Source organism: Polyodon spathula, chromosome 17 (genome assembly GCF_017654505.1).
Source record: "Polyodon spathula isolate WHYD16114869_AA chromosome 17, ASM1765450v1, whole genome shotgun sequence".
Taxonomy (NCBI): Eukaryota; Metazoa; Chordata; class Actinopteri; order Acipenseriformes; family Polyodontidae; genus Polyodon; species Polyodon spathula.
The window spans coordinates 817,357-838,869 of record NC_054550.1 but is presented as its reverse complement, the minus strand read 5'-3'; the positions used below and the strand labels follow the sequence as shown (position 1 = coordinate 838,869).

The window sequence follows — 21,513 nt, the reverse complement described above, 5'->3', positions numbered from 1 at the left end:
ACTATCATTAATCATGCTTGTTGTCGGTGAAAGTTTATCAGAAGTATTAGGTATGAGCTACATGTCCCAAAAAAACAACAGAACCGTAAATTTAAAATTATGGAAGGCTGGTGCTGTGATGTATACGAGCGTCTGTTTTGTTGGAAATGGCAGTTTGTTTTAGTGATAGATTTCATACGTGCTCCCTTTATTGCACCCCTCAGAGGTTTCTATGTTGTGGGCCGTAGTTTTCTGTCCATATGCTCCTTTATAGTGAAGGTCACTGCTTTGAGCCGAATGAGAGCAGTGGTGATTCATTTAGAGGCCAGACTCAGCTGCTAATAAGAGTAAGCTCTGGGCACATCAATAACAGGTTTTGATCAGGACTTGGGAAGCTGATAAGGACCAGAGCAATGCCCCCATCCATACATTCGGCTGGGGAGAGAACCAATTCCAGGGATCTGTTAAAGTGTTAAAGCCAGCCAGACAAAAAGACATGTGTTTCATTACTGTAAAATGGCTACAAATCTGAGAGCTTTCACGAAATTAAGCATACAGAAGTTTATCTAATGGGATGTTTAATTTGTTTATAGATACATAGGACCGTGAATAATGCATAGCTTGTACCCTCTATAACAAGTACTAAGGAAAATATGTAGCACTGCATTAATCTCCATAGTATTGTGCTATATACGTTACATTAGGCTACCTTAGAGCCTAGTCACAGCCAATTTATAAGCAACAACATTCTGCATACATTAAAAAACAAACAAAGCTAAAATAAATGCATGAAGTACAATGGGCTCGTAATTAGGGCAGTGTCTCTTGTTACAGGATTTTAAAATCAACTTGAGTTTGAAAAGGGTTACAAAGAATTTTTCAAAGGCAAACCTTTTTCCCCTTTGGATTCTATGAAGCGCAGAGAGCTTGGACTGTCTAGGAGCACTTGAGAGCATTTTAGCTCAGTGCTGATCGTTGGGAACAGTTTGTCCTTCTGTCTGACTTTTACCATTGGAGAATCTGCCCCTTCTAATCTGGATTAATGATGCTAGATATTGACCTTGAGTGTTGATTCTTGTTTCCAGGATGTCCTGCGAGTCTTCGCCCCTCCAGTGCAGGGGTGGTAGTGATGGGTTGAGCCTAAAAATAATTGGACATTACTAAATTGGGGAGAAAACAATAAAAAAATAATTGGTGACCACTAAATTAAAAAATAAATAAATAAATAAATTTACTGGAGACTGAAACTTTTCTTCTAGTTTTATTAGTGTCTTCCTTTGGATAGATACCATTAATCAGTAATTAATTGTTTGTAGATCTTTAATTGAGACAGAGAGTAGAGTAGAAAGATTGACTATATAGCTTAACATTAAAATACTTGGATTCAAAGAAGAAAGACTGGAGAGCTGCTTTAACGCTGCACAATTTTGATCATTTCCATAACGTACCTTCAAGCAACACTAAACAAATCTACTCCGTATGGATTATATTATGCATACAATTTAATTATATATGTATTTGTGAAATTTCAAAGAATTATATTCAATTGAGGCTTTAACATTGCTAGAGGGATAAATCTAGACAAAAATGGTAAAAATCAATAATCAAAAGAGACATCTATGCAGTCTGGATAGACCTTGGAAAAGGGAGTGCTCAGGATAAAAAGCTTTGAGATTTATCAAGGTAGCTAGCTGGCCTATTTCTCCAAAAGCTGTCCCAGAAGACTGGTGCCCCAGGAGAAATAGAGGTTCAGAGCACTCCGACAGCCTAACAACACATTGTAAATTCGTGAAGTGCTTCACCCTCGTACCCTGTGTCCCCCTGTGCACAAAGTGACAGGAATCTGTTGCTGCAGAATGCTAAATACTTGCATGGACCCTTACGTCACCTTATTAGGTGTATCTTGACGACAATGCACATGTGACAAACTACACCATTCATAATTAACCATAGTGGTGGGAGACAGGCAGGAGAGGGATTGAGAGGAATTACCTATCGTTCATTGATTTTTAAATTAAACTGAATACACAGGGCCAAAGTTCAGAGCAGTACGGCAACGATTCTAAAAAAAAAACACCCAGCTAACTGGAGCCTCTTTCTGAAGTCTTATATTTGGTTCATTCACTTCAATACGAGTATAGCAAAGCCTTGAGTAACTCTCTGCTGCTGTCTAAGTGTGGATTTGAAAGACTCTAGGTTATTTTCTCTGATACAGACAGAGCATGTTCAATGAATATACAGGTAAATAAACAGCTAATAATTTATAAGTAATATAAATAAAGCCAGTGGCGTAGTCCTAAATCTGATGGTACCAGAACTCTACTAATATAGATTAAATTCAATTTTTATTGTATCTGATTAAGACAAGAAAGACAACTAACAACAAAAAAATGACCTATTCCTCAAACAAGTATTTAAAAAAACTGCATCCTTCAAACAGTATCAGTGATGGGATTTTATATGTGATACATGTGCTTTATTGAAAGCCTAGATGTTTTTGATTTCCCTATCTACTGCATGTGTCTCGAGCCTAATAAGGGCTTTTGCTCAGAAACAAACCTGCAGTAGATTATTGATAGAGCATGCATGTGCTTGTCTTTTGTGTGACAGATTAACAAGAGACTTTTACACAAAGAAACCAACATCTGCATTCTACAAGCAGAGGTCAGCCTCGTCTTTCTCACCAAACAAGGACAAGACCAGTTCAGCTGCAAATGAATACCCATCACGTTGCCGTCTACAAACCTTTTGCAGATGGATAATTAAAATGAGGTCATGAATAATCATTTAGAAAAGACAAAATGGGATAAAACTGTGACTAAGGTGAACATTCAGGTCCAATAACAAATATGAAAAAAGATACACAAATAAGTGTCAGTACTTTTCACTTGCTCCCCTTTTAGTTTTTATTAAATGAAAATCTTTTTGTTCTGTACTTTCTTTTGCTCTGATTTAGATGATACAGCGCTATGAATAAATCTGTGCTGGATGAACACTTCTTACAATCCCCCGGTGGGCGAGGAAGAGGGTATGAATTAGTGGAGAATAAATGGTAAATTCACCAGCGACGGAGGGGAAATGAGAACCAATAATGATGAAATAACAGGACTGAATTCAAAATGAATGACTTCAGAATTCAGAGGCAGTGCAGAAGACATTCAGGTGTCAGTCCTGCGGGATTCGGTCGGAATTCATTATGAATTTGCGCCCATTAATTTAAAGTGTCTCCATTTTTAAACTTGTAGTTTGTAAACCTAGTTCTTGTGCTTTCAAGTTTTATTATTCTATCTCATTATACTTTTCAGAAGTAAAAAGATTAAACCTCTATTGATTGACTATTCATAAAGCAGCCCTACATTAAGTATGTATCGGCATGGTTTTGAATATGCCTATTGGTTTATTATTATCGATCAGAGAATGTTCCCTGCAATTTAATGATGTTCTCTTTCAGAACAACGGAAAACAAATGTATCCGGCTGTGATCTCGAAGTCTGGTGCAGGTTTAATCTCGCTTGTGCACAAAGTGGTATCTGAAAACCATGAGAGATGTAAGCTGGGCTCATTAACTTCTTTCTGAAGGTGAGGTCACTGTGATTTCCAGTTTGAAATATACCAGGATCCCTTGTGTATAAATAAATCACATTTTTTGTGGTGGATGTACATATCATCTTATATAAATAGTTCATCACATCATACAGTTTGAAATAATAAAAAGGAGTTATGTTCAATTTGTAAAATTACTTTCAAATGATCAACTCTTACTCCACCCCCCCCCCCCCCACCACCACCAAAAAAAGTCCAGAATATAAAGCAAAAGGATGGTGCATGGAAAACCCAAAATTCCAAGGTTTCCTCTTTCAAGATGGAACCTTTGACAACCACAATTACAAAATGATTCCGGTGACAACACTCAGAAACCCTTCAAGATTTCTTCACAGCGGTCAAATATATGCGGTGGAAGATGACGCATGATTTATCCACAGGATCAAAACCTGATGTAATGAGATTCTCTTTCAATGACACACTTCTGCCTCCAATTCTGCACTTGTGCAAATCTGCTGTTGATGGCATATGGTGGCAGAAGCTGGAGGTATCTCCAGGGCTGGTGCTAGGTGGAGTTGCTGCTGAGTGCTCCCTCTGAGTGCTCTTGTACATACCTTCACAGTGGGGGTAATTCTACACATCATCATCCAGCTTATGAGAGCAAGACTCTGGGGAGCTCTCCGTTTGTAGCTGAGGAAGAAGATGTAGAAGCAAAAGTCTTTGGGGAATTTTAAGCTTTCTTCCATGTCTTTGAAGCTTTCCACATTGCAATAGCCTTTTCTGTCAGAAGATTCCTCCTTGGACACACGCTGCATCATAGAGGCAAGCTCTTCCTGGGCTGTTGTACAGTGGTGTACAGCTGGGCTTGGTGCTGGTAGATATCTCAGCCCTGGAGGACCAGATATTTCAAATCACTGCTCTCAGAAGGCACTTCTGTTTCAATGTGGTTTCTTGATAGGGGTCTGGTGCCTTTAGGAAAAAAAGACAAACAAGTGAATTACAATATTCACATTTGCATATATTGTAAAAGGTGATGAAGCTAGAAGATGGTCATTGTCCAAACAGAAATTTTCATTCTATAGGTAAAGTACCACCCCCCCTTTATCCAAACTTTCCAACATTTCAGTATTAGTGGGCATAAACTCCCCCTTATCCTAGCATCCACCTAGCTGTAATATTTATATGTCCCCAGAGCAAACACGGTTATATTTATTTTTTTAATTCCTTATTTTCACAAGACCTCAGAAGAAACAACTGTTAGCATTCAAATCCATTACATCTGTCTTTACTGATTTGTAGTAATACCATTTACTTCAGTTTTTTACATTGCAAGTCTAATGACGGTTGTCTGCTCTCTATACATTGACTAATTAAGAAAATAAATAAGAGGATAAGAGTTAAGTTGAAGGCAAAAAAAAAAAAAAACCTTTCACCTCAAGGCAGAAGCTATTCTGACGAGATCATTAGTCGCTTCCCACTCTCTCACAGACAATGCAGTAGACAGAAAGACTGACAATGTAATAATAAAGAACGTCTAGCCTGTGGAAGAGGTGTTAGTGCATGTCCAAGTTTTTGCCTTAAGGGTATATCAATAATTCAACCAAAAGCAAGCAAAAGACAACCAGAATTACTGACTTGTAGGGAAATCTGAGGGCAGTGAGTATTAGAATATGTACATATTCATGCTTTTATTTGCATAGTCTAACTCTCTGTTGGTTGATGTGAAAACTGTACATGTTCACCAACTACAGTAATAGGACTAGTTATGCCTATAGCATTCTGGGTATGACTGCCAGAACAGTGTTCACTTCTATGGGGCTTCTACTGCTGCTTGATATAGTTTTGGTTGTATTGGCTAGCCTAACCTTTCAATTACTTCGAACAAGTATTACAGAACAAACATATTAATATGGAACTGATCAAACTATGAATGCCTATTCAGTGCTGTTACCTGCAAATTCTTTTCCACTACTTCTGGAAGATTATGGAATCATATTTCTTCTAGTTTTTTCCACTATCATTTTTATGCTAATGTTACTTTCTCACTTTTCAGTGAGTACATGAACTACCAGTAATTTATTATTTTTTATTTTATTTTTAACAAACAAACAAGCCAAGCCATAAAGTCAGAGGTTGCCAGTTCATGGATTCTCTTCTCATTAAGAGTTTCAGTTTAATTAAACAACTGTCCTCAAAATACAATTACAGCAAAGAGTAATTAGAAACGGATAACAAATTCATTTTATATTTATGTGGAGGTGCTCAGAATAAATAATCTGTTTACTTTGCATTATTTAATTTGCATATTTTAATACAATAAACTTGTTTTTTTTTTTTTTTTTTTTTTTTTTTTTTTTTTTAATAATTCAGATGAAATGGCTGTGATATAATTAAGTGACATTCCTATATGAAAGAGTCATTCAGTTATTGCAGCTCCAGAGTCATACTGTCACACGACATATAGAGACATTAACATTAATATAGCAGTCTAGGGTGTACAATGTCATGAAGTATTACAGGATGTGGTATTGTAGGATCCATCTGTAACTTTATACGCTCATATATTCTGATAAGAATCTTACAAGAAATGAAAGCAGAAAAAATATTTAGGCTAATTGCCGTCACTGAGATCAGAAGGGGTTGAGGTCAACGCTCACAGTCAATGTAGTTACTTTTACATTTATCTAGCAACATTTCTGGACTGAAAATATAAAGCAGGGACTGAAGAAATAATTAAACTTTGTTTGGCTGTCAATATTTTCATAATCGGTTTTCAACTGTTAGACAAGCTGTTTCTATTATAGGTCTATGTAATGTGAAGGTGGAGACCTGCTCCAAATGAATGAGGCAGACCGACAAAGGGACTGCGGTTGATTCATCAACACTGAGCTACTCCCGCTACACAGGGAGATCCCGCACCAGGAGCCTTGCCTCTCTACCTGAGCTATACTGAAGTTATTGACACAGTCTACTCATCCTAGCTGGAGAACAAATGTGAGATGCCGAAAAAGAAAAGGTTTTGAAACGCAATAATACAAGTCAGTCGCTGTATTTCACTGATCAGTTCTACGTCAGGAACTACAGGAATAGATTTTGAATTTTTTTATTACAATTTCATTTGAAAGGTTCCACTGTGATTAAGAATCCTTGGTTAAATAGCAGAATTTGTGTACAGAGATAGAGGCTTTTGCATTACAGAGAGTGTATCTAATGGGATTTAATATAAGAAGGAAACAGATTAGGTTGCATTGCCACCTTTTGCAAGCCCTGTTTGTGTGATGATGTTTATCTGATGTTCAGTATAGCGCCTGGCAGCACTGGAGGTGTGGTACATGCCAGATTTATGTTTGACTTACAGGGTAAAAAATGAATTTATGGAAGAGAAAAAACTCAGGGTGTCTTTAAAGGAACTTTCACCTAAAGAAGACTGTATGGATCTAAAGAATTAGTGACAATTCTAAATACTACAAATTGTGACAAATAAGGACCCGCTTGGGGGCTGTGCTTTGTCATTTAGATAGGCACAGTACTCTGTGCTGTTTAAAACTGCGGAGGCAGAATATTTTAACTGTATCTTTCCTTTAAATTGGGACACACAGAATTTTTAAAAAAAAAACAAACAGATTTAACTTCAGGCTGTTACTGGTAAATATATGATAAAAAAATTGCACCTCGACCGCATATATCTAAGTGGTTTTAATCACTTCCAAATACGTATCATTTTGCACCTGTTCTGCTTGGCAACAGGGGGTAAGCAGAACAGGTCCTTTTCATTGGGTTTATACTGCTCCCATCTCTTCTTTGGCAGTATAGAGAGATATGGCTTTACACACTAATCTGAAATAATCTCACACTAATTTATCTCCAGGTCAAAGGAATGCAGACATTGTTCAATGCTTTGCTCTTAAGCAGAGCTAGGATCTCTGTAGGATATCTTGGGATTATATTGCTTGGTACAAGGTAAGGGTTAGGAATCAGCTGTGCATGAGAATTACTAATCTACAGTCTCCAAAATAGGTCTTACTAAAGCAAGATAGTAACATGACATGAAACCTTCCCATGCTCACCAGTGAGGCCAGAGGCAAGGTTTTTATAAGGCAAAGCATGCATCCAAAGTCGTTAAATACTGTGTATGGTCTGAATGATAAAAACTGCATGAACCAGAATGGATTCTAGAACACTGTTTTTTATGTGTCACCCAGTTTTGCCGCAGAGGAGAAACCAGTTTCAATCAATTTCCACCGTTAGGACCTCAAAATCAATTGCAAAGCCAAATACGCATTGAATAGCATTTTCAAGCACAGTGATGAAAACTAGTGAATTAGTCCAGTTCATTAAAATCATTAATAGTCATGAAATGAAAGCCACCAGAGTCCAAAAGGCTTAATGCTCTATCCATATTAATTAGGCCTCAGCAAATCTGAAGTGAACAGCGGCAGCTCAAACAGCACATGCTTCGCAGAATTAGTAACTGCTCTCTGCAGACCTATTTGGATCCCAATTAAAATTCAGTTTAATTAAAATTGATCACATTAAGAAACTGATGTGGTTAATTAACTGCATTCCAGGACTCCCTTCTCCAAAATATGTGTTGCAGACACCACCTCCCTGGTTGACAGCTAATGCATCTCAGGACCGATTCCATTTCCCACCTTTTAACGGCAGGCCAGGAAGGGGCCTCCATGAAAAACGATATCGTCAAGCAGTATTACAAGAATGTTAGAATATTGCATCATCAGCAGGTTTGACCTGCACACCCACCAACCCATTTTCTATTGCAGGTATCCATCTGTGTGTTTTTTTTGTTCTCAGTAGCTTCTTAATTAGTAATCTGCAGTTCAGTTAACAATAATAAAAAATGAATTATCATGTATCATGGAACATTATTTGAGTGTTTTATTGATACCCGAAGGTCAAAACTAATGTAATCAAATTTGAAATAAAAGCCAAACCACTTCCATTTTCTTGTAATACAACCCCCCCCCCACCCTTTTTCTTTCATTATTTTTACTGCTAATGTACTTGTGTCCTCTAGTGGACATATAGTACTATTACAAGATATTCTACAGTTGTAGAGCAATTGTGTGTTTTAGAAATCCGAATTGTGTGTGTGTGTGTGTTTTAATATGAGAAGAACGTTTTACAGCTATTTGTAGGTGGAAAACATTGAACTTGTTTCATATACGAGAATTCAATTTTTTATTGCAGTTAACTTCTAATGAGTGTATGCGTAATATTTAAATTGTTAACGATCTTAAACATCATTTTACTTTGGCACTATGTAAGATGTTTGGTGTGCTAGTACTCTAGCCCCCCGTCAAAATGCAAAAACAAACTAAGTTATAGGAAGTCTTGGGAATATCAGAATTGTGTCCTAGCTTGGATAACTAGACACTAATCTTCCCATTAACTAAACCAATAAGCGGGATTGTAATTATCTTTAATTCCAAAAGCGGCTGCCACAGTAATAAGATCTGGAGATTTCCAATCAACATTACAGTCGAAGACAGCAATATTTATAACAAATTGTTTTTCTCCCCAAAACTGCACTGAGCACACATCTTAGCAGGCAAACCAAATGTATTGCGCCTGGAGTATATATTGTACGGGCCAGCCTTCTGTTTTTTGTCTGATATCAGGACAGTAGTACAGAAATGCTGACCTTTTACTCATTCTGAAGCCTACCAGAATACATTAATCATATCTGATTTCAGCAGGGTCAGTTTTCATCTATTAGACAGAAATGCACAAAGCCATTGCATACCATGTGAAAAGGCTCCTGGAGTAAGCCAGTTAGGATACACCCCATTTGTTAAATAGCATAGCTGGGTAAAGGAAGGAAAGATTCAATAATGTTTTTTATTTCCTAGGTATTTGCTGCCTGTCTGCCTGCCTGCAGAATGAATTGTCTAACATCAAGCTCAGTCTGCATGTCGGCTCCAGACTATTTCATTCACACAAAAGGTGTATTTGTTGCAAACTGTTCTCAATTCATTAGAAACTTTCCGACTCCCATCTGAACAGAGGCTGCAAGCCAGAGCTTCCAGTTCTGGGGAGTGAGAGGTAGTGCATACACTATTCTTCTAGTCTTTCACTTGTGATTGCCAGGGCTTGACTCTAGGCTCAAGGTAATGAGTTTGTTACTTTAACCACGATTTCCCTGTTCATAAATAGGATGCAATCAAAAGGGGAACAGGGTTGTCATTGAGATCAATTCAAATCAGGGGTTTCAACAGGAGTTGATTGCGCATTATTTAAGTTGTGTGAATTTGAAAGGGGGGGGGGGGGTCCTATAGTATTATAATGTGGTATAAAGTATAGTATAAAACTATGATTCAATACAATAAAAGGAATACATATTGAACACATACAATTATTTATTGATGGGGTTGCATGGATAAGAAAATCGAGTTTGAAAAAAGGCTGGCTATATTGTTATAGTTATATAGTTGCCTCCCTCGAAAACGAGACACTAAATACACCAGAAGTACACAAAGCAAGGTCAATGAGCCTGTGGAAGGGGTGTGGGTAATTCACTGACTAGGAGACAGACAGGTGTACTTGAAAACACCACACAGGTGCCCAGTTTTATTTGCAAACAGTTCTTGCTTTTTCCGGCAGAGGGCACTGTTGACCGTGGGCTGCCTATCAACAATGATAGACAGCACCACGGAAATACCACAGCTGGTACGTGAACCGCAAGTGCACTCACAGATGCTCAAAGAAATATTAATGAAAACAGAAGGCGAAAAGAACAATGGAAAATATAACAGTAATAAAACTACAAATAAAAGGTGCTGCACTCGGCAGCGTTATCCCTGTCGTCGCTACCCGCACGACCCGGATCACCGTCCTACTCTGTAGGCTAACTAGCCTGTTCTTTCACAATACGTTGGGGTCTGCCCAAGGGTTCCCCGCTCTCTCTGTCTCGCTATGAAACGCTTTGTTTCGCCTGATTCCCGGTCCTGGATCAGAGCTTCCGCACTCTCGTTGCGTCTAAGTGGGCAGACCTGAGGAAACAGCAGAGCACTTCTTTATAGGGCTAGCAATCTGCCAAGACTCGCCTTTCAGCCATTCAGAGAGGGGGAACGTCCACACACCCACTTTCCCACCTCCCCGTGTCACTGCCATGACTCGCAGGCGGTTGTTGGACGACTGTCGCCCTCTTCCTGCAGCCCGTGAACACGCCAGCAGAGTCAGCACAGATCTCTCCCTGTTACAGAGCCATTATTAGCTGTCTACTAGTATTAGATGTAGTGTGCATAACCAAAGGGACCCCACAATGGAAATGACAACTAGGACAGACATGGTTAAAGGCTCTTCTGGACTGCTGATGCAGCAGAGGCCAAAGGCAACCAGGACCTTCAAACTGAATAAAGAAGGTCTTGACATCTGCATAGTTAGTTTAACAGGAACCTTAAGTCATAAATATTCATCTAGCTGATCAATGCAATGCAGTATCCAGATCGCTCACCGGCACATCAGTGCTTTGAGTATCGTGATCCTAAAACCCCTGTTTATGGATGTATTTAAATGCATTGAGCATTTGCACCATTCTTGGGATAGGAAAACGCCACAAGACCAGAAAGAGCAAAAATAAATCTATGTGGAAATTGAACGAAAGGAGGAGTTGGTGTTTACTGCCCTTTTAACCTCTCTATGAATACATTAAATTGTACAGATTACAACTTTATCCAAACCAAATATAGAGTGTATGATGTCACTTTGATTCTTGTTGGACAGATAGATGTTTTATACTAAAAGTATTAATCCCGCATGAATGTGGTATAATAATATCATTTCATGTATGTCCTTTCAATACATGGTAGGGTGGGATGTACAGTATAGTAAATGAACTGTGTAATTACTCACAGTGAAACCTGACCATCATTATACTAAGGGTATTTTTCAGCTATTTAATCTCCTATAAATAACAGTGCCCAGCTATTCGTGCATCTCCTTAACACACAGTATATTACATGATCTTAAGGTTAGGTTAGGGTCTGTAGTGCTAAAGGTCAAAGTTCTGAACTCATCTGTCTATTTCTAATGAGCCAATAAAACTGAAGCCTTTTATTATGAAACACATTCTGCATATACTGTAATACTTTTATTATGTTGAGAAATGGATGAACAAAACAGTGTGATGCTACTGGGTTGCTTGTTTAAATATCACTTATGCATGTGCAACATCACTGTGGTTGAAAGAGTATAGTTTTGTTGGGTAACTTTTAAAGTAAAAATATCTGTCAGGCAAACCGTTCTAACAAAACATATTCACATAGTCTCAGAGAAGTTCTATAAAAATATACATTTAAATAGAGATTTCAACAGACCACCATGCTAAAAACATTGGCAATCAGATCCAGTTTTAGGGAGGGGTATAATTTGTTTGGGCTGCTTGAATGGGTACCATCAAGAGATACTGCAGGATAAAGAACTTCAAGTCAGTCACAAAGGTTTTTTGAAGCCCCCTGCTGGTAAAACTAATCACATACTGCACAATACAAAAATTATTTTACAATGTATAATATTTGTTTGATTTAAATGATCAAACTATTCTATTGAAATGCACCTAACAATAGTTTAAGATTTTAACATTACTGGCAATTAAAAAAAAGAAAGAATAGGTTATAATCTACTATAAAGACAACATTCACAAAGCACCTATTATACAGCTGGAAGACTATTCAAAGTAAGATGAAAGCAACAGAGACATAACTAATAAGCAAAGGCATTAAGAATCTTCTCAATTTATGAATGGGAAACAGGAGCTACCAGTAACTGACCAAATAAGGTAAAATGGCTGGCAGTTCTCCCTGGAAACATATTATATTAAAAAAAAAAAAAAAAAGGTAGAAAGACGTATTATATATAAAATAAATGATACATTCAGCAGAGTTGTCATTTATTCGTTCAGTTTACATTTATTAAATACATATCTAGATTACCAAAAATAAAAGCTTCAATAATAAATTACAGTGCTGTATTTAAATAGATGCAGATATTGTCTTTGGTTAGTCTGTAAATAATATAAAGCAGTACAATCAATGATTTTTAAATGAACTTATTCATGTTACTTTTCAGTAGCATGTAATTAAAAAGCAAAGCGTAGTTCAAGATGAAGTTAGAAACTAAATTTTTTCTTAAGCAAAGAGTAGGCAGATCCACTTTTTCAATGACCATTGTCCTTTGCTTTTCTGTACCCGATTCTCCTTCTTCTCCTCCTCCGTTTTTTAAAATCTAAATTTAAAAAACAAAATTTCAGTTTAAAAAATGTGAACTACTCTCATGTTCTGTGAAGAACAGCTGGAATGTGGATATGCATTTCTACTTAAAAAGAATTAAAACACTTACTGTACACATTTAGGAAAATTATCAATTTTTGGAATTTGTATTGACAAGAGAACGGTTGTTCGTTTGAGGCTTCGTGTTTTTCTGCTAAGGGCGCCCCCTTGTGTCTGAATTCTATGGTACTTTGCAACAGATCTGAAGGAAACCCCTCTAAAAGAATGCCATTCAGTTTGGAACAGCATTGTATCAAGGTCAATGTATCAAGGTCTTAATAAGAAAATTCAATTTGCACCATTTTCTTGTGAAAAGAAAATGACACGTACATGCAACAAATACAGTAAAAAAAAAAAAAAAAAATTGGGTACACAGTGAAGACCTTCATTATCCTAGCAGGCAGTCTGTTACTTGTTTTACTTTAACAGAAGTTACAGTTTTTGTAAAAAGATAAATGGTTCGTTGTAGTTACCCATTAGCTAATACAGAGTGAGTAATACAGATATCGTTCAAATTTCTTTTACCTGTTTGTTAGAATATGTTTTCTGGTGCAGCAGGGAGAGCCAGTACATTACTGGGAGCTTCAACCTTATAAAACACAGAGCACGCTGTTATCATTAGACGTCAACAAAACAGAGACATTCAGATACAGTAAAATCAGTTAAAGGGCTTTCAAAACGTGATATTAGCAAGAGGGCTAGTGGAGCAGCATTAATAAGGGTGTGCTTTTTTTTTAGTCAGAAATGTTAATTTCATAAACCCATACCTTCACTTTGGGGTTTCCCTTTGGAGTCACAACGATGTCTGTTGCTGCTGGTCCTTTGTCTTTTCTCACTCGTGCATAGTTGGCTCTGATTTCTATGTTATGTCTGTTAGCTGAAAATAATAATAAAAAAAAAAAAAAACAAGGTCATCCTTCTTGTGAGTTTAGTCAAACAACTAGCTATCTTCACATTATTATACATAAGCAATAAGACATGACAGGGTGTGTGATATACTCTAATATAACCACGCCCCGGGTACGTTGGCAGTCACGAGGCGCTGCCAAGTGGCTTCATCTGCCGAGGAGGTATCCATACTAGATTTGTGCTTCCACTTCACAGTGGCAAGAAATACGATATTTGCATTATGGAATTCCCAGGCACATATCAAACTGACTTTGAAGTCTATGTCTGGACGTGGAGAACTACTGGGCCTGAAACTATCGTACTGGGACCAATTGATGAGAAGAGAATGGTACGGAAGGGATTGTCGAGATGCTTTTACAAATACTCAGGATCAGATCACACAGCTGTGCAGATGGGGCAGGAGATGCAAGCGGCCGAAGAAGGAGTACAGACATACAGTAACCATTTAACCATAAAAAGCTCTTTTAAGAGCCACCCAAATCTTTCTTTAAAAAAAGCTGAAATTTATATATATTTATATATATATTTATATTTATATATATATATATATATATATATATATATATATATATATATAATATATATATATATATATAATACAAATTTTATAATATTTATATATTCATTAAATATATATTTTTTAAACTATACATTTTCAGAATGGGATAGGTAAACTCTAGTTCTGGCAATGTTCAGGGAGAAGAGGCAGAACGATCCAAATGGCGAGTTTTGAATTGATTTGAATACTTCTGCTTTTTTTCACTACTTGAATTAGAGTCAATGATGTCCGATTCAGGCTCAAAGATTTAAAATCTCACCTACACCTCGGTTTCCAAAAAGGTCAACATTTACATAAATCAGGTTCATTATTTTTAGTGCGATTAAAAAAGGCTGCCGTTTTTCTATTGTTTATTTCAAAATTCTGTAATATGCTGTACTATCAACACCCCCATGTAACCTGTTTTGACCAACCAGGATAGACTATTTAAAATTCCCATTTTAGAAATATTTAATACTTCACATAAAATAAAGTGGTTTCTGGACCATCACTTTGTTAAATCATCACCATGGTGAGCTGCTGTACTGTTTATTTAAACCTTATCCAAAGTGCCTGCGTTCAGTCTCTGCAGTATAGTAAGATCCTAATGTTTGTTGCTGAACACAGTACAGATATAAGCTAAAACTCATTTCCTGGTCAGTGCACATTCAACCCCCTATTGCTCCTAGAAAAGCATTCCATTTCCCATGCTCTTTGTTCAGGTGCATCGAGACAAAGGCCAATTCACTGGTACATTTGTACAGCAGCAGGGAATCTTCGTGGATACACTAATGGATTTAGGCTTGCTATTCCCTATGTTTCTTGTTGGTTCATTTTGAACTGTTTTAAGCTTGTAGTAAAAAAACACAAAGAACACACAACCCCCCAGGAATCCTCAAACTCTGTGTGGTGAAATTCATGACCAAAGCTAAGAGAAAACCCCATGCATCAAAAACCACAAGAGACCTGGACGATCTCAACGATTTGAACCAGTCAATTAACTTTTTTTCTTTTTTTTAAACTGTGTTCTGAATGTATTCTGAGCTTTTTCTAAAAAAAAGAAACAAACAAATAAACAGATTGCTCTTTTTGTTGGTAGCTGATATGGCAGCATATTCTAACTGACCGAAAAAATGTTGAACTCTCAGCAGTCAAACCTGATAAAGCAAACCAGGTTGATTTGGATTTTTGTATAAATTACAGAACTACACTGCCAGGGATTAAGAGAAAAAAAACAAAACCTAAAACTGACCTTTAGTGCTCATGAAAGGTTCTCCTGAAGATACACAAATTAACATATCTCTCTCAATTTCATCCCACTTGCTCAACTGTACACCATCCATAGCATAGAGAACCTGAGCAGGCTGCCTCATGTTTAATCTGGAGGTACAACTGCCCAGCAACTGAAATACACAAGCATAGCAATTATGCCAGACTGTCTCACACATACAAATGCATTAAGGGCTTCTAAGGGTTAAATACATTAGTTACCTTCAGGTATTTTTTTCTTTATAAACAGTGAGTGTCTGTACTAATGAGGTTACTCTTTTCTGGTCTGCATGTAACACAGTTCAAATTCATATAAGTAACAACATCTTTTAACTGCTAAAAGAAAGCATTTCACCTATAGCTATGGGCGCAGGTTTAGCATCACCCTATAGAATTAACTCATATTGCTTCATAAAGTTGAATGCAACCTGCTGAATAATGTTACTTTAACGTATTGAATTACATACTGCTTTGCAGTTTTCCGTACACTTACCAAAAATGGAAAAATGTGACATTTCGAAAAAATCTAACATGAAACACTGACTTTTGCGATATCATTTTGTAGTTTCTTTAATTACATAATGTTAAATAAAAGATCTAGATTATGTTCATATTTATTTATTTATTTTTAAATTATGTCTTAATCCTAAAATTCGAAGTGATCTAAAGCTGTTGGCCATAGCTGCATCTTTATATTTTCAAAGCACTCTGAAAGGTGTTGAATGCAAATGGAACAAGCAGACATTTACCTCCTCCATGTTTTTTCCCCAAGCGAAAACTCCCTGCTTTAGATCGGTTCCATTCATGTACACTTGAACCCTCTTAACATCAGGCTGGCTGTATAAGTCTCTCTGATTGGCTGCTATTGTTTTCAGAAACGGGCTTCGCTTCCTGGTCTGTATGATCTGGACCTCTGACAGATGTACCTGGTTGAGTAAACATGCAGAACATATCTGAACTATTTGAGCAAATTCCAAAAAACAAAAAAGCAAAACCATTTAAAAGTACACTTCTATTTGTGAAAAAAAATACAATTTTTTCAAATATGTTTTAGTGATAATCTGATACATTATAATATTCTTTCTGCAGTGAATGTTCTTTTCACACAGATACACATGTTTTAGATGTAGTACTGCTGTTGTGTACAGAACCATGTTCACGAATAAGCGTTCTTCATGTTGGTAGTGAAAACGCTAATGAGCACACAGTACCTCCATATTTTGCACATCCTCCATTAGTTTCACTTCTTCTTGAGAAGGCTCTGTCCAGCCACCTTCGACAACAACAGGCTGAATCGAGCTTTTAGTGGGGATCATTCTCGCTGGCTTCAGTGCCCCTACTCGCCTTCCTAGGAACAAAAAATATACAATTCAACCTTAAGATTCATGAGGCTCAGTATTTGTTCTATGCATTTGTTTCCTGTTTGGCTTTCCAAGCATTATATGCAGTGGCTAGCTCATACACGCTTGATAGTGCATGGGGTCCTGAACACAGTAATGCAAAATGAAAAATAGTATTGCATTGTGAAAAATGATAATACTGTGATAAGATTTGATAATTCTAATTTCATTTACACATGAACACATTTATGCTCTTATTATGCTGCAGTTTAACCATTGAACAAAACAATAATCTAACTGCTTAAACATACCCAATTAACCATTCAATCAATTCCCTAACCCAGGTCAATTCTCATTTACAGAGGCTTGACTCGGCCAACACTGGGACACAGTGTTTGATACAACAGTACCTCAATCACTTATACAATCCAACAGTACCTCAATCACTGATACCATCCAACAGTGCCTGAATCACATACACCATCCAACAGTACCTCAATCACTTATACCATCCAACAGTACCTCAATCACTTATACAATCCAACAGTACCTCAATCACTGATACCATCCAACAGTGCCTGAATCACATATACCATCCAACAGTACCTCAATCACTTATACCATCCAACAGTACCTCAATCACTTATACAATCCAACAGTACCTGAATCACATATACCATCCAACAGTACCTGAATCACTTATACAATCCAACAGTGCCTGAATCACTTATACAATCCAACAGTACCTCAATCACTTATACCATCCAACAGTACCTCAATCACTTATACCATCCAACAGTACCTCAATCACTTATACCATCCAACAGTACCTCAATCACTTATACAATCCAACAGTACCTCAATCACTTATACAATCCAACAGTACCTGAATCACTTATACCATCCAACAGTGCCTGAATCACTTATACCATCCAACAGTACCTCAATCACTTATACCATCCAACAGTACCTCAATCACTTATACCATCCAACAGTACCTCAATCACTTATACCATCCAACAGTACCTGAATCACTTATACCATCCAACAGTACCTGAATCACTTATACCATCCAACAGTACCTCAATCACTTATACCATCCAACAGTACCTCAATCACTTATACCATCCAACAGTACCTGAATCACTTATACCATCCAACAGTACCTGAATCACTTATACAATCCAACAGTACCTGAATCACTTATACAATCCAACAGTGCCTGAATCACTTATACCATCCAACAGTACCTGAATCACTTATACAATCCAACAGTGCCTGAATCACTTATACAATCCAACAGTACCTGAATCACTTATACAATCCAACAGTACCTGAATCACTTATACAATCCAACAGTACCTGAATCACTTATACAATCCAACAGTGCCTGAATCACTTATACAATCCAACAGTGCCTGAATCACTTATACAATCCAACAGTACCTGAATCACTTATACAATCCAACAGTGCCTGAATCACTTATACAATCCAACAGTGCCTGAATCACTTATACAATCCAACAGTGCCTGAATCACTTATACAATCCAACAGTGCCTGAATCACTTATACAATCCAACAGTACCTGAATCACTTATACAATCCAACAGTACCTCAATCACTTATACCATCCAACAGTACCTGAATCACTTATACAATCCAACAGTACCTGAATCACTTATACCATCCAACAGTACCTGAATCACTTATACAATCCAACAGTGCCTGAATCACTTATACCATCCAACAGTACCTCAATCACTTATACCATCCAACAGTACCTCAATCACTTATACCATCCAACAGTACCTCAATCACTTATACAATCCAACAGTACCTCAATCACTTATACAATCCAACAGTACCTCAATCACTTATACCATCCAACAGTACCTGAATCACTTATACAATCCAACAGTACCTCAATCACTTATACCATCCAACAGTACCTCAATCACTTATACAATCCAACAGTACCTCAATCACTTATACCATCCAACAGTACCTCAATCACTTATACCATCCAACAGTACCTCAATCACTTATACCATCCAACAGTACCTCAATCACTTATACCATCCAACAGTACCTCAATCACTTATACCATCCAACAGTACCTCAATCACTTATACCATCCAACAGTACCTCAATCACTTATACCATCCAACAGTACCTCAATCACTTATACCATCCAACAGTACCTCAATCACTTATACCATCCAACAGTACCTCAATCACTTATACCATCCAACAGTACCTCAATCACTTATACCATCCAACAGTACCTCAATCACTTATACCATCCAACAGTACCTCAATCACTTATACAATCCAACAGTGCCTGAATCACTTATACAATCCAACAGTACCTGAATCACTTATACCATCCAACAGTACCTGAATCACTTATACAATCCAACAGTGCCTGAATCACTTATACCATCCAACAGTACCTGAATCACTTATACAATCCAACAGTACCTCAATCACTTATACAATCCAACAGTACCTGAATCACTTATACCATCCAACAGTACCTGAATCACTTATACCATCCAACAGTACCTCAATCACTTATACAATCCAACAGTACCTGAATCACTTATACCATCCAACAGTACCTGAATCACTTATACCATCCAACAGTACCTCAATCACTTATACAATCCAACAGTGCCTGAATCACTTATACCATCCAACAGTACCTGAATCACTTATACAATCCAACAGTGCCTGAATCACTTATACAATCCAACAGTGCCTGAATCACTTATACAATCCAACAGTGCCTGAATCACTTATACAATCCAACAGTGCCTGAATCACTTATACAATCCAACAGTGCCTGAATCACTTATACCATCCAACAGTGCCTGAATCACTTATACAATCCAACAGTACCTGAATCACTTATACCATCCAACAGTACCTGAATCACTTATACCATCCAACAGTACCTGAATCACTTATACCATCCAACAGTACCTCAATCACTTATACAATCCAACAGTACCTGAATCACTTATACCATCCAACAGTGCCTGAATCACTTATACCATCCAACAGTGCCTGAATCACTTATGCCATCCAACAGTGCCCAATCACTTATACAATCCAACACCTGAATCACTTAGGAATCCAACAGTGCCTGAATCACTTATAATCCAACAGTGCCTGAATCAAATACATCCAACAGACCTGAATCACTTATACAATCCAACAGTACCTGAATCACTTATACAATCCAACAGTGCCTGAATCCTTATACAATCCAACAGTACCTGAATCACTTATACAAAATCCAACAGTACCTCAATCACTTATACATCCAACAGTACCTGAATCACTTATATCCAACAGTACCTCAATCACTTATACCTCCAACAAAATCACTTATACAATCCAACACCTGAATCACTTATACAATCCAATAGTGCCTGAATCACACCATAGTGCCTGAATCACTTATACAATCCAACAAATCACTTATAATCCAACAGTACCTCAATCATATAGAATCCAACAGCCTAAACTTATCTAGTACCTTATCACTTATACCATCCAACAGTACCTCAATCACTTATACCATCCAACAACATGAAACTTATTCCAACAGTACCTCAATCACTTATACCATCCAACAGAACCTGAATCACTTATACCATACTTATAATATAATATTTTTTCATTTTTCAATCACATGTGCTTATCCAGAGACCAGAGTGTCTGATTTAAACTATTTATGTGGTTGTTGGTGCTGTCCAGTACTGTCCTCACCTTGTAGGAGTCTCATTTTATGTCTCTTTAAAACCAAATAATGACCATAACTACAGCCAGCATTTTCTGCTGCCTCTCCCTTTGTAATTATCAGAACTTATTAAAATAATGACCATAACTACAGCCACTAGGTGTCACTATGCAAAAAAAAATTAAAAATTCCTATTAGAAGGTAAGTAAATTTCTAGTTTATACTTGTGGCTGTGGTAGGATTGTCAGAACAACATGAAATTTCAGAGACCATTCACAATATTGGAAAATACTGAACCTTTTTTTCCATTAAAATAATGACCATAACTACAGCCAGCGTTGTAATTATCAGAACTTATTAAAATAATGACCATAACTACAGCCAGCATTGTAATTATCAGAACTTATTAAAATAATGACCATAACTACAGCCAGCGTTGTAATTATCAGAACTTATTAAAATAATGACCATAACTACAGCCAGCATTGTAATTATCAGAACTTATTAAAATAATGACCATAACTACAGCCAGCGTTGTAATTATCAGAACTTATTAAAATAATGACCATAACTACAGCCAGCATTGTAATTATCAGAACTTATTAAAATAATGACCATAACTACAGCCAGCGTTGTAATTATCAGAACTTATTAAAATAATGACCATAACTACAGCCAGCGTTGTAATTATCAGAACTTATTAAAGCATTACGGTACTCACAGTACCAGCAACAACTTGTCAAATAACAGGAAAAATCTCTACGGGACAATTTTAGGCCCGAAACATATACAACTAAATCTGTGCTGCTATTAAGATAAGAATAGCAATCTGGCACTTGTATGACAACGAATACTTACAGAATAACCCTTACCCTTTTTCTAACCCTAGCTCACATTAG

General features: G+C 37.0%; 1 protein-coding gene across 1 annotated transcript in view; it reads right to left on the bottom strand.

Moving 5' to 3' along the window:
• Nucleotides 1-3,799: 3,799 nt before the first annotated feature.
• The window catches only part of LOC121330074 (doublecortin domain-containing protein 1-like), an 85,064-nt gene continuing 67,350 nt past the window's right edge, over nt 3,800-21,513 (bottom strand). The window contains exons 34-40 of the mRNA XM_041276344.1: nt 20,644-20,739; nt 16,737-16,873; nt 16,275-16,451; nt 15,509-15,659; nt 13,577-13,686; nt 13,335-13,398; nt 3,800-4,491 (exon numbers count right to left, since the gene is read on the bottom strand). Of these exons, the coding sequence (XP_041132278.1) occupies nt 13,342-13,398; nt 13,577-13,686; nt 15,509-15,659; nt 16,275-16,451; nt 16,737-16,873; nt 20,644-20,739 (728 nt within the window). The 3' untranslated portion in view covers nt 3,800-4,491; nt 13,335-13,341. The remainder of the gene's footprint in view (nt 4,492-13,334; nt 13,399-13,576; nt 13,687-15,508; nt 15,660-16,274; nt 16,452-16,736; nt 16,874-20,643; nt 20,740-21,513) is intronic.